At 39.3% G+C, this 13,540-nt stretch overlaps 1 protein-coding gene across 1 annotated transcript in view; it reads right to left on the minus strand.

Moving 5' to 3' along the window:
- Positions 1-4,294: 4,294 nt before the first annotated feature.
- The window catches only part of ANXA2 (annexin A2), a 31,268-nt gene continuing 22,022 nt past the window's right edge, over positions 4,295-13,540 (minus strand). Inside the window, exons 5-13 of the mRNA XM_076348368.1 lie at positions 13,401-13,514; positions 10,827-10,917; positions 9,376-9,455; positions 8,983-9,042; positions 8,249-8,342; positions 7,411-7,506; positions 6,374-6,432; positions 5,564-5,686; positions 4,295-4,678 (exon numbers count right to left, since the gene is read on the minus strand). Coding sequence (XP_076204483.1) covers positions 4,619-4,678; positions 5,564-5,686; positions 6,374-6,432; positions 7,411-7,506; positions 8,249-8,342; positions 8,983-9,042; positions 9,376-9,455; positions 10,827-10,917; positions 13,401-13,514 — 777 coding nt within the window. The 3' untranslated portion in view covers positions 4,295-4,618. The remainder of the gene's footprint in view (positions 4,679-5,563; positions 5,687-6,373; positions 6,433-7,410; positions 7,507-8,248; positions 8,343-8,982; positions 9,043-9,375; positions 9,456-10,826; positions 10,918-13,400; positions 13,515-13,540) is intronic.

Consider the following 13,540-nt stretch of genomic DNA (forward strand, 5'->3'; position numbering starts at 1 on the left):
CTTAAATAAGCCATACTAAAAAGGAAGTTCAATGAATATCTTCTTTTCTTAAGGCACTAAAAATGCATAAGCTGAACATAAACAAAGTCACCTCACAAAATTGAACAAATTCTTTCTGTATTAAAATTTTAAAAACATTCCCTGGTGTGAACACATCAGTCAGACGAGAAGGAAAGGAAGATTAATACACATGAATAAATGGAAATATCTCCTTTAGAAAAGCTACTGTAATGGCACATGTATTTTATTGTTAGTAAAGATAGTGAAAATGCAAAGAGTGTGCAATTGCTAGCAATTAAATTCTAAAGTGCTAATATGAAAATAGCAAAAGATATGGTGATGTATTTAATTTTCTACAGAGAAAATAAGAATGAGTACCTGTTTTAAATCAGGAAGCAGCAGATAATGTCATGATCAAAACCACTTCCTGTTAAAGAGGGGGGAGAAAATGCCTTTACAGTTATTGTCATCATGAATCCACTCTTTGGAAGGTTATTTATAGAAAACCTTTCAGTTTTGAAAATTCATAACATGATTAGAATCTAAGAAATCATTTGGGTTGCCTAAGCCTGAAAGAGAACAATTACAAAATTTGGTTAAGTATTCCAGAGAACATAGCCAATTTCTAGAAACACAAAAAATACTGGAAGATGAAACCGAATTTTTGACATGAAGGCTTAGAGTCAGGGAATGTAAATGTTTGGAGAGAGCAGAGTTCATAATATATATAGTGAGATTTATTAGGATTTTTTGGTTTGTTTTGTTTTGACTGCAGGAATACTTGAAGCTTTCTCTGAGCTCCCTCTTGTGAGCAGCTGCTGACAGTGCGCCAAAAGCATGGTCAACAGCAGGACTCGAATAACGTATGCGTTGCAATTCCGTATTAAGTTACTTGTTTCTTAACAGATCATACCCCAAAGGACCTTGCGAATAGAAATGTTTGGCTCCAAGGTATTATCCATATACAGTTATCTTTCCTTGGAAGGAACAGAATATAAATAGAAGGACCCCCCACCCAAAATCCCAAATCTGCTTCTCCATCTCGTGCTTCTGAAGAGCTCACCACCCCTCAATTGCAGTGAGAAAGACTACACTCGAGGAACAATCTTTATAAACAGTCATAGCAGTGTTCAGAGAGCAAGCATTACCCATTTTAGAAGTAAAATGATACATACATTTTAAAAGCAAGCACTTAAAGAAAGCTTCTATCTTGCAAGGAACCTTTTCTTTTACCAGGATGTAAACGTTGGCTGAAGTTTTGACTGAACTACAATTTATTTTAATTAAACCATTCTAAACCTGTTTCTCACTTGTAAAACATCTTGCATTACTCCTTATCAATGCACTGCAATAATAAACTGCTTGTTTTTATAAGATGTTTAGATGTTGTGCAAATGGAGTTACAAATTGCAGAAATAAAGATTTTTGCACCTAGGAACTAGCACAGCCTAGTACAGGCCTGACAGCTATTCCGCATTTGCAAGCATTTAGTGACTTTATCTTACTCTGAATTAGACTGTTTAGACTCTGACTTAGATGAATTCCTTTGAAATCTGAGGAAGGGAATTCTGTATAAGGAACAGTAAAGGTCACCCTTATGCATACAACTGAAAACCACACCAAGGAAACCACCTACAGCCATGCTAGAAACAGCATTACTTTCTTAGCAGGTGTTTTAAGTTGATACTTGCCCAAAGGCACACTTCTTTAGCCCTGTATTCCAATGTCTGTATTACACAGCCGGTCTGATACGAGGCTAGTACAAATCCAATTAAATCCTACTACTGCTATTTGTTGTGTAATTTGGGATAGCCAAAGAAACAGTGCCAATGAAGTGTAAAATATCAAAGGAAAACTTTTTGTTGTTGCATGTGTTATTGGAATGGGAACTCCAAAGAGCAAACACAATAAAATAAATCAAGATCTGACCTGAAGAAAACTGCAATTGGACCCTTTCTTCACACATTCTTGGGACAGCAAAGATCTGGAGAGGCAATTTTTTTTTTTTCTGAAGGTAAATAGATCTTACATAGAGCAGTCTAAATTATATCATCAGCAATTCTAAGTTTGATTATTTTTTTTTTAATCATGTGTTCAATTTGCCAGGTGGGGAATTATTAGTAAAACGTTGCAACACTGCCAAGCACCATTCTTCAAGGTATTCCTGACATTCACAGTCCCGAAAACTTTATTTTTACAATACATCTCCATGGACAGGGACCTACCTTGCGTATTAGCGAGCCTGCAACCAAATGACAGGATCAACACCAGAGCTTGCAAATTTGTTCCTATCTGGAACATCAGTAAGCCAGTAACACAAAAAAAAGAGAAAGTTTAAAAAAAAAAGTAGTCCTCAGCAACACCAACAAACAACTTCAATTCCATTCTAGAAAGCTTCTAGATCTCACAGGAGACTCATTTGCTTTCTAGTCTACAGTTAGCAAAAATGGTCCTGGCCTTTGAAATCATGCCAGTTTATTTAACATTGCCGTGCTTCCAAAGAAAGACTGCCTGCAATTGTGAACATCCTGTAGCAGTGAGGCAGAGCATGCTAGCCATCAAATTCTAGTTGTTCATTCCACCGACTGGAAAAATGCCTGCCGTTTGATTTCTTTTATAGGGCCACATTTGAGCAAGCAAAGTTTATAGAGATGACTTACCTAATTAGATTCAAAGAGTGATTTGCTATCTCAGCAATAGTTTTTAAATGTACAAATCTAGACAGGCATTTTGTAAACAGGTGTGAATGACACTGCTCCATCAGGCATTAAATTGGAGCTGCTCCTGACAAATAGTATCATTTGTGCATTTAAGTTACCAGTATTTTATCAACTGCAGTTTTTTACACCAAATATTCCTTGTGGTGTACAGCCAATGATATTTCAGCAAGATCTCTCACCCTTTTAATAGCATGAAACAGGTTACTGTGTGCTTCTCATGTCTTTTCCGAAAGGTTGATTTAAAAAGTCTCAACATTATCTCTGAGGAACGTATCAGCCTTTGAAACAGGGCTACAAACCAGGTAATGCCCGAGGGAAAACAGCTGATACTTGCAGGCAGTTTTGTATTTCCAAAGAAACAACAGCTGGGAAAGGAGGAAATTATTTTCTCTCATGCCAATTATTTAATATTTATATTACAGCTGTACCCAAGGCCTCTGTGCTAGGCCACGTGTGGATACACGAGCACCCAAAGAGCACTCGGGCTTGGCCCTCGCACGAAGATGGCTGCTCCCCTCAGCCTTCAGGCGTGAGGGTCCAAATGCAACACTCACAGCTGGAGAGAAAGCTTTGCTCTTTACACCTTTGTCCTAACATTTGGATATGACCTTCATACAGTAGCAGAAGATAACTTTACAGTAAGGCAAGAAAAGTGCATTCTACCGGGTGAGCTTACTTCACCGTGGCTACAACTGAAGACTGAAATAGCTGTCACCACACGAGGGAAACAGGAGCCCCGAGCGCCCAGCTCAACTGCAGGGGCACGGCGAGCGCCTGCAACCCCCCTTGACGGCTCTCCGCTGTGCTGCGGACGGTCCGAAGTCCCTCAGCTGGACGCGAGCCCGCCCCGTCCCCAGGACGCGCGGAGGCCGACTGAAGCGGCGCGGCGGTCCGCCAGCGCCTTCCGCAGGGCACCGCAGCCCCGGCGCCGCTCCGAGGGCCGCGGCTGGGGACGCCCCGGCCCCGCCCGCCCTGCCTCTGGGTCTGGCCCCTGCTGGCCAGGCAGGGAGCACAGATAGCCCCTGCCTCCGCACCCACACCTGCTCTCAGGGGGGCGGGGAGGGCGGGAAGAAAGGCGGGAAACTCCCGCCTCCCTAAAATAAGCAGCAGCGCAGTTCGTTCCTTCTTGCTTCCCGGCCTGGCCTGACGCAGCTACGCAGCCTGCCATAGCGCCGGGCCTCCTGGAGGAAACGCTTACGTTGCAAACGGGCTGTTTTAAATGTTTAAGAGGGATTCAAAACTATTTGCCCCTCGCACACAGGCACAGAAAATGTACAAATGTTTAAGAGGGATTCAAAAGTGTTTGCCCCTTGCACGCAGGCAGAGAAAGGTGGGGCTCGGGTTTTCGTGACGCTTATTTGGGGGGAAAAAAGGAAAAAAAAAAAAAAGAATGGTTTTGCTTCTGCTGAGAAACTGAATCACTAAACGGGAGGAGCTTCGAGGGAGGAAGGCAAGGTTTCAGCCACAAGTAGTGAACCCTGGGAGGAAAAAAACACAGAAAATGGACAGTGAAGGCTAAATACGTATCAATTGTTCACACAGTTTTCAAATTAAAGGTCTGAAAGAGACCCGTCTTCTTAAAGTAAAACTTCAGTTTTATTTATGTTTTATTAGAAACATCGCACAGAGCGGCAGAGTCTTTCACAAGCACTTGTAACCTCGTTTATCTTTGGAAGGTTAGTTTCTCTGGCTATACGCTGTTAGGACCTTTGGCAGAGCCAAGCAGAGCACTGCTGCTGAGAAATGCACACAGCACCGGAAAGCATACTACATCAGTGGTCTTGCAGATATAAAGGCAAGTCAAGGTTAGCTAGGCAAGTCAATTTTTTCTAGGATTACAGTAAAATGAAGAGCAAAAAAGGCATGTCTCTGGATTTGGGTTTCTTCCATCACAGTTTTCAGTCCTCTCCACCACACAGGTTCAGCAGCGCCCTCTGGTAATCCCCTTTTGTGTCTTGCTGTAAAGCAAGGGAAGAAAAATACAAAATACATAAGAGGAAACAGTCAACAAATATGAAAGTATATGCATTATATTCTAAACCTGTGGGACAGACTATGTTTCGCAGTGGAAGCCTTGTCAGCCTGGAGGAGACTGTCTATACTGAGTCTTACTTATGTGTGAACTGAAATTATTTATCATTCTTGCAATACAAATGCACGGCCACAAACGAAAGCTGAAGGACTCGATTCTGTTCCTTCTCACTGATCACTGCAAAAATCATACATCAAGTTAACTATTTTGAAAATTTGCTTATAATCTAAAATTGACATCTTCAGGAAAAGATTCTGGCTTAAGATTTTGACTCAACTTCATCTACACAAGGAAGAATGTATCATAAGCTGTTGTGAGGGTGGGTAGAAGACTAGTTTTTAAACAGATGCACAAGCTCTTTACCTATGCCTGCAGTTAAATAAAACCTAGCACCTATAGCTCCTGCCCAATCAGCAACGGACAAAAATCACTCTAGCTAAAAAGCCTGCTCCTTGGGCACTGAAATGAAAGGGAGCAGCAATTCAGATGCTCTATTTTCATTCAGTAATCACAGAGCAATTCTGCCTTTTCTTTTGGTCTGAGGACAGGGACAGGTGAACAGAATTTTCCTTCATAACACATCAGCTGATTGCACAAAGCCTACGTATACCCTCAAGTGGCTGCCAGGAGTTGTACCAGCAGTAGACTGTAAAGTTAAAGGTGGGTTTTTCGATAGTGCATGGATAGTAACGTATTATTCTCACTGCAGCCTCTAAAACACCTCCCATGAATTCTAATGGTATGATTAATCCAATGAGGACTGCTGCAAAGGTCCGTACAACTGATATAAAACGAAAGCTGAAAAACTTACCTGGATGAAATAATAGAGAGATTTTCCATATTTCCTCTTGAATTCACTCTTAATTTTCAGCATGTCAACCTCGCAGCGGGAGACCATAATCCTGATCAGAACCTTGTCGCGGGTTCCCTTGCCCTACAAGCAGATACACATTTAGAACTGTAATAGCTGAAATGTGTAGAAGGCCACTGCACCTAACGGTAATACAGCAAACTATCTTTTAGCAGCAAACCGGCATCTTTTATTGCTACATCTCAGTTGCAATGAATTAAATCTTCTAACTAAGGTCATTATTATGATCCAGGAATTTAAGGATGAACATACCTTTCTCATCAGCAGTGTTTGACCAACTTCCAGTCACAAATCTAGCTACTTAGTCTGTAAGCAGCAGTTCTGGTTCACCAGGAGGTCTTCCTGGTATTGCCTAATGCCTGTCACCAGGCGTTTCTCTTTCATCCCTTTTCTTTAGAAAATGTTCTGAGGCAAATTTAGTGTCTTATTTTGGCACTTCAATAAACAGATTTTTCTGCTATCAGCCCCTGGTTACCTGCAAAAGATGTGTCTAACTGCTAATTATAGTCATCTGATCTAATACAGATCATTATCATGAGACCCTTCCCTATATTTCCCTATACCAGACACATCTGAATAGATGGTCTAGGCTCGTAACTGTTAAAGTATGCTTTTGAACAATACTAAGTCGTTGTTAATTTATTCACATGCCAGTCACACATCATATGAATGAAAGGGCTTAAGGAATCAAAATTTGGTGAAACAATGGCAAGAAAAAAATAAGTAGAAGGGAAGAACAGTCATCCCTACCTTCATGGAATCATACAGTCTGTCCGCAAAATACAGCTGTTTGTTCTGAATGCACTGGACTGAAGAGAGAGAGAGAAGAATAGTTAGACATCCTGGCCATACACGGAATAGCAGAACACAGAATCTTTGAGCTCTTTTTAAATTCATGATAAGTAGTCAAAATAAGGTTTTCAGCAAAATTTTCTACAAAAGGGGACATACAAAAATTATTTTTACCTGAGTTGTTACTTCGAAGTTGTTTGGCTAAGCTTGTGATTGAACCACAAATGCTTACAATCTGAGAAAGTATTTCCGTCCATCACTAGTATCATTTCAGAACGCTAGCCCTCCTCCACACACACACCACAATTCATTCTTCCACTTCTATAAGCAACCTCTTTTCTGAAAACACTCAATTGTATGTTAATCCATGAGACGCCTCCCTTTCAAGGATGAGCTCTGTTTATTCTCCATTTGCATTACAAAGCTCTCGGTTCACCCTTAGTCTGAAATAGATTTTCCTCTTAAAGTCCTCTTAAACTTGGCAACATCCTTGTCATCTTCATCTCATGCCGTAGTACCAGCCTTACACCCTGCCTCCCCATTTCAGAGAATTCAGTGCCAAATCAGCTCTTTTATTAGCCTCTAGCATCCTCCACTGCTCGTCTTCTCCTCTCACATTGTTCTCTCTCCAGCCTATGTCTATATTGAATACTTAAATGTGTTCAGCTATAGTTCCAACCTTTTTGTTTGTTTGGGGAAACAAATATTAAGCCTCTGTATCAAACAGAAGTGGAACTAACAACAAATCACAAAACACATGCGTTTTTGTTTTCATCTGGAAAGCAAGGTTTATATTTTGCAGAGGGCAAAAATATGCTACTTCTCAATACTTGTAATATCCTAAAATACACTAGTGGATCCAATAATGCCAGCACGTCCAGTTTATTTCTCGTCCAGCAACACAGTGGAAGCTGGGCCCTATCCTTATCACGATACACTGCAAGAGCACTGAAAAGATCCTATCTAAAGAGAGTCTTTACTTCAGGGTAACTCACCAAGATTAAGAAAGGCATTCTCCAAATCTCCCTTAACCTCCTTCCTGATGCTCTCCAACATATCATATGGGCTGTAGCTCTTGTACCTGTCAAACACTATCACAAGAAAGAAAACAGGTGAAATCAAAACCAGACCAAGAACTGGCAAAAGTAACCAGCCAAATCAAAAACATAGGAACAGCAATGCAGAGACACATGGTTAAAAAATACCTGTCCAAGTCCTTCTGAGAACTTTATCTTAAGTACAGCCTAAGTTTGTCAGCTGACAGTAAAGTTCCCGTGCTATGGCCTTTTTGTTTTCCTCGAACACCTCCATAATCTGGTAAAACACTATTTTAATCCTGTACTAGTATTTTTTGAAACAACAGTGCTTTAGGCCCTGAAAAGTAAAGTCTTCAAATGGCTTTCCCACATGCTTCTTACAGCAGTATCAGAGCTGCTTTTGAGAGTCTTCACTGTCAGATTTTAACACATGATACAGTGAAGCTACCCTAGGACAGAGGGAAAAGCTAAAGGACTTCTCAAGGTCTCCTGCATCCATGTTTTCTAGATTTGTAACATTTTTGTTCTCAGTGTACGTGACATACAGTTGAGCATTGTTACACCTGTGTAAAAAAGAGCTCTACACACATTCAAACTGAGATTAACACATCCACAGAAATAACTATATTTAAAAAAAAAAAATTAACAGCTTGGACATGAATTAAGATTTATGAGATCTCCTATGTTTTATGAGTGCTTTTCACACTCATTTCAATCATATTTGGAACAAAATAGTTACCACTTCGGTATAATTTTCTCTTACAGGAAAAAAATAAATCTGTCTCTTGAATAGTACCTTTCTGCAGGTGGGGGACACTTCTTTCAGTCATAATGTTGATCCACTTGGGAACATCAGTTCCCTTTCTCTTCACGCCAGCATCATAGAGCTCCTGGGGTTAGAATGAAAAGCAAAATCATGAAAATCAGGAGTCATACAAAAAGACATTGCAAATGTATACAGTTCCCTTACTGGAAAACAAGCACTACTGGAACTGTGTCAGTGGGAGAAACACAAAAGGACACATGGTTAGGCAAACCACCAGGACAAGATCTATGGATCTAATCTGAAACTAAGACTAATTACTTTGTATTTCCTCTATCTACAGGATTTACTCTGTATTTAGCTCTGTTTACCTCAGCAGAACTGCTCTTGACAGATACAGTTGTAATAAACAAGCATTAGCAGCCACTAAGTTCAATGATACTTTTCTCAATCTTACACAATTACTTCTTCGCAATGGATGTGTTTCCTTTCGTTAAAGTCTCTTTCTCGATATGCCCAAGGGAAATACCAAAGAGCTTCTGTATAGGTACTAGCGGGTAAGTAGCCTGTGAAAACTGATAACTGAAGGGATCAGGATTGCCAGCGGCAGATACCTTGACAGGATGCAAACGTGACTGTGCAAGACAATCTGAAATACACACACCTACTTTATCATAAATGCTTCTCGCTCCCAAAGTATTTGTACTTTCAGTATCCCCAAAAGCTTGATCAACTTAAGACATTTAACAGTCACTACCAGCACTTACCCTAGCATCCTGGTCAATCAGCTCATAATCAACCACAGAGGTATCTTCACACCTTTTGCCCTTCAAACAAGGATAGCAGTATTTAGAAGAGGTTTAACAGACAGTAAGCAGTTTGCTATATGCATATTCTTTTCTCTTTGATTTTTTTACTCTGAATTTGCTAAATGAGTAACAGTATGCTCCATCCCCATTATGAAGCTGCTGTTATGAATGCTGCATTTCTGTCAAAGTATTTTGCCCTTCAACATTTGAATTTTTTTTCCCCAAAAAGACAGTGAAAATACAAGGAAATTTAAAAGTGAATCAGAAATCCAATTGTTTTACTGGCAGCCATCAGTCAGTTACCAAAGGGCAGGCACATAAGGAAAAGTGGAAAAATACGAACAGACCTACCTTGGCCAGGGCAACCATTAGCTTGCGGAAGTCACCAGATGTGTCTGATATAATGTCCTTTTCCAGTTCTGTCTTGTACACTAGAAAACAAAAAATTCTTTTCAAGTAAATGGTGTCCTACAAATACTCCTTTACAAGAACAGCTGCTAATTACTGTGTTTTATGCACATAAACAAACAGCTACAATCTAAGTCACATGTGGAAGACGAAACAAATGCATGCTTGCATACAACAAAAACAACATTGCTACCAGCTAGTCATGGGAGTTCCCATGCAATCAAAGTCTGTCATGGAAAGGTAACAGGAAAACCCGAGACTGTTAAAAGGAAGGGAATATTGTTTTAAGCTCAATATCCTGTTAGATCATTCTTAGCTACCAATGAATGTTTGCTTGTTTGATAAACACAGCTTTTAGGCTTTCTCCACTCGTGGATTTATGACTGGACAACTGCAATTACAAGTTTTATATAACGCAAAAGACAAAAGCTGTTATGATAAATCAAAGGAATGCTGTGTGTGATTCTGGTCTGGTATCTAAACATTTTCATTGCTTTCCAACTGGTCATACTCCATATTGCTACAAAATCACATTCTCCCTTCTTTTCAGCAGCAACCTAATCTACAGCAGCAACATTCTCTTTGCTGATACGTACTATTTTTTTCAATACTGGCCATTAAGACTACATTGGTTTTGCTTGTCCTTTTTGACTTAGCCAGCACCTTACCAGAATTGCTTGACAACTATTAAGCATTAGCACACAGCAATTTTCTACATTTCAGTCTATTTATGCTGAAGCTCAACTCTGAAGCTCAGGGAAACAAACAGGCACTAGACAGCTGCACTACTGAATTGCGATAAACCCAACCAGAATGGCCAATATAAAAATGTAAGGAATATTAAAGGAAAAGTAATATTTTTTGAGGATGGATCTTAGATCACTCTTACATCTACTTATAAATCAACTAAGAATTACAGCTTCAATCAGATAACATGCTTTAGAAAAGTTGAAAAACAGAATATATGCTTTTATGAAGTTTTATTTCATGTCTTTTCTGGCAGGTCTACCGAATAAGTTTACAAGCGTGCTTCAGTAGATTTCAGATTCACCTACTTATTACATAATTGATTCTAGAATCCATAAATCTAACGTCATTAATTCTGTCACTATGCACAGAATGCATGTAGCTTACAAAAAACCTAATTTAGACACAACTTATATGAGTAGTAAACATTCTCCAATTTGTTTGCTACCAAGCAACAAGATGAAGCTATATAAATACACACAAATATCCAGGACACCAGTACAAAATAGTATCTTATGTCCAACTGCCAGAGAATCAAAGCCGATGTTGTGTAAGCAACTCTAATAATCAAATTCACACTGAGGGGAACTTATCCAAGTAACTTAGTGTAAAAACATAGTACATTGAAACTTTCAAAGTAAACTTACTTTCCCTGTAGACTCTGTTAATTTCACTAAGCTCCTGATTTGTTCGTGAGCAGATGATTTCAATGAGTGTGTCTTCATCAGTTCCCAGACCCTGCAACACATACATGATTCAGTTAGGTGCTAGAGATGAACAGGCATGCTTGAATGGTTTAAAAAATATTTTACAGGCATCTCCTTTCTCCCACTCTAACAGTTTCACAACCATTCAGGGATATTTTTTGCTAACTGTGCCTGAGAAACCCCAGATGGAAGATTTTTAGTTGCCAAATACTACTGAGAGGTCTTACATAAAATTTCAAAGCCACTTTTGTGATCAAGGTCAATGAATAATCAGTGCTTTGAACCAAGCTGCGTTATTACCGTTTAATAAGTAGTATAGGTATTAGCACTATAACAAAATTACAAACCACATCAAAACATATCAGCTATTGATTAAACCCCATAGTAACTCAGATACTCCAAAATAATGTGGCTTGACCAATGTGTTCTAAACCTTGTTCAATTATTTTACATAGATAAACAGCCAAATTAAAAAAAAAAAATTAAAAAATTGCTAACAACACTGCCATATTCTTGCTCCTGGAGAAAGACGGGCTCAGAACAGAAGACTAACTTGGATGAGCTGAAGATGCTTCTCTCTCCAGTGACCACTAAGGATGTCTGGGTTACTAGTTGGTAAAGCCATCCGGCAGCCAGATGCCTCAATATTTTGAAAAGAAACTTCTAAAAAAATAGACTCCACTGGTGATTTTTTCATTCTGTTTTGTTTCTTACCTACCAATGAACCATGTTCACGCTAATCTCATTACCCTCATCTTCCAGCATCACCAGCAGACAGAAAAAACACTCTTACGCATCCTGTTGGCCTTAACAAACAGCATCCTATCTGTAACAGAATGTCATTTTGTATGTGGCAAAAATGGCCATGGTTTCCACAGGACTCCAAGAGGAGTCTGCCAGGTAACATCTTGGGAAAACTTCTCATGCTGCAGTCTTTCACATGTGGAAAATGGATGTAATTATGTGGAAAACTACCCTCTTGGAAAAAATGTCTCTATTGAAGGAAAAAAGAGAGAGAGGACTAAAGCCAAGCAATTTTATAAAAACGGCTCACAGCTAAGAGAATTAGGAAAGCTTTCCACAGAGTGGTTCTAATAGGTATCTGGAGAAGAAATGAAGGCTAACAAAACTTAAGATTTTCTAAATATTTTTTAAGTATTTTGTAAGAATGTGTACCAGAAAAATAATTAATTCCTCAGTGATAACTTTGCTTTACCCAACTTTGATTCCCGTGTCATAGCTTATTATGCTCTATGTATCAAGTCAAACTTAAGCTCAGGCAAATTAAGAACATTAGACTAGGTGCTTGAGAGTTGGGAATAGCTGACCTATGGAGAGAATAGAATATTCCACATTTGTGACTACTCTGAGGTAATGGCTTGGTCTTTGGGCTGTAAATACAGCATAAATGCTATATAAGTATATGGTCATCCTACTTTTAACATATCAGATGTAAGACCTTAAAAAAACCCCCAAAAAACCCAAACCAAACTCATCTGATTCACAGTAAATTATGGATAGCCTCTACTTAAACCAGAAGAGGGCAGCATCTGATTACTCAAAGAAGGGATTTGGCCCATAATTAGAGTTACCATCTCCATACTGGGTTGTTTTTTTGAGTTTGGGGATTTGAGGTCCAGTTTTTTTTGGGGGGGAGGGGGGGACGGGGGGGTGGAGGGGGTGGTTTTGTTTGCCTGTTTGTTCTTTAACTCCTTTTTCATAGTCTGGAGAAATTAATTAATTGGTTTTTTGTCTTGTTCTGAATTTCAACAGACATTTTAATACTTGTTTTTATTTTTAAAAAAATTAACCTGATCAAGAACATTCAGAATTTAAGTGATGATTATAAATACAAATTCCCAAACCTTAGTTTGCTTAGAAAGGTGAATGCACTGTCATGAGCACCTCTCAAAGTCTTGTTTCAGCGGCCTGCAGAGTGGATATTTCTAAACTAGCAATCTATTTCACGCTTGCCTGTGATTGGAAGGGACTGAACACAGTGACTCACTGCTGTGCTGTTTCTCCAAAGACTGCTTTTGATGCCCCATCCTTCTCCTCCTTGTGTTCTACACAGAGGCAGGTCTGGTACAGGATTTTCTTTCAAGATCAGTGATATGACCCAGTAACTGGAAACTACTGTTTAAGCCTATAAATGCTAGCAGAGTATTTAATGGCTCCAGCTAACAGCTGCTTTCTTAATGGTTTTTTGTACTATGAACCTGTATATTGTTTTTAAGAGAAGTCAGCAAAGCAGCAACCAGCCAGAGCAGCCTATCAGTTATTCCTGACCTGATGAAAATTATTTTTTTCCTTAAAGAGAGGGTTTAATTAACATTTTAAAAATCACGTGGTTCCAGAATTTCTCTCATTTTGGATGCCTTGCAGCTGTAGTACTAAAAAAATTAAAATAATCAGTGGACATGTTTGAAAACTGTGGCCTTGAATATGAAGTCCATACTCATTCTTGAGACAGCGACATCAGACTAACATACTTAAATTTCAAAGCTCATTTACCTTCATGGCAGCTTTCAATTCAGAGGCATCATACTGTGCTGGTGTCTTCAGCAAGCCCAAGATCACTGCCTCCAAATGACCTGATAGAGCAGACTTGAGCGCTGCAGAAAGTTCCTGTAAAAAAGGAGGGATGATGGAAG

Source organism: Aptenodytes patagonicus, chromosome 10, assembly GCF_965638725.1.
Source record: "Aptenodytes patagonicus chromosome 10, bAptPat1.pri.cur, whole genome shotgun sequence".
In the NCBI taxonomy this organism is placed as follows: domain Eukaryota; kingdom Metazoa; phylum Chordata; class Aves; order Sphenisciformes; family Spheniscidae; genus Aptenodytes; species Aptenodytes patagonicus.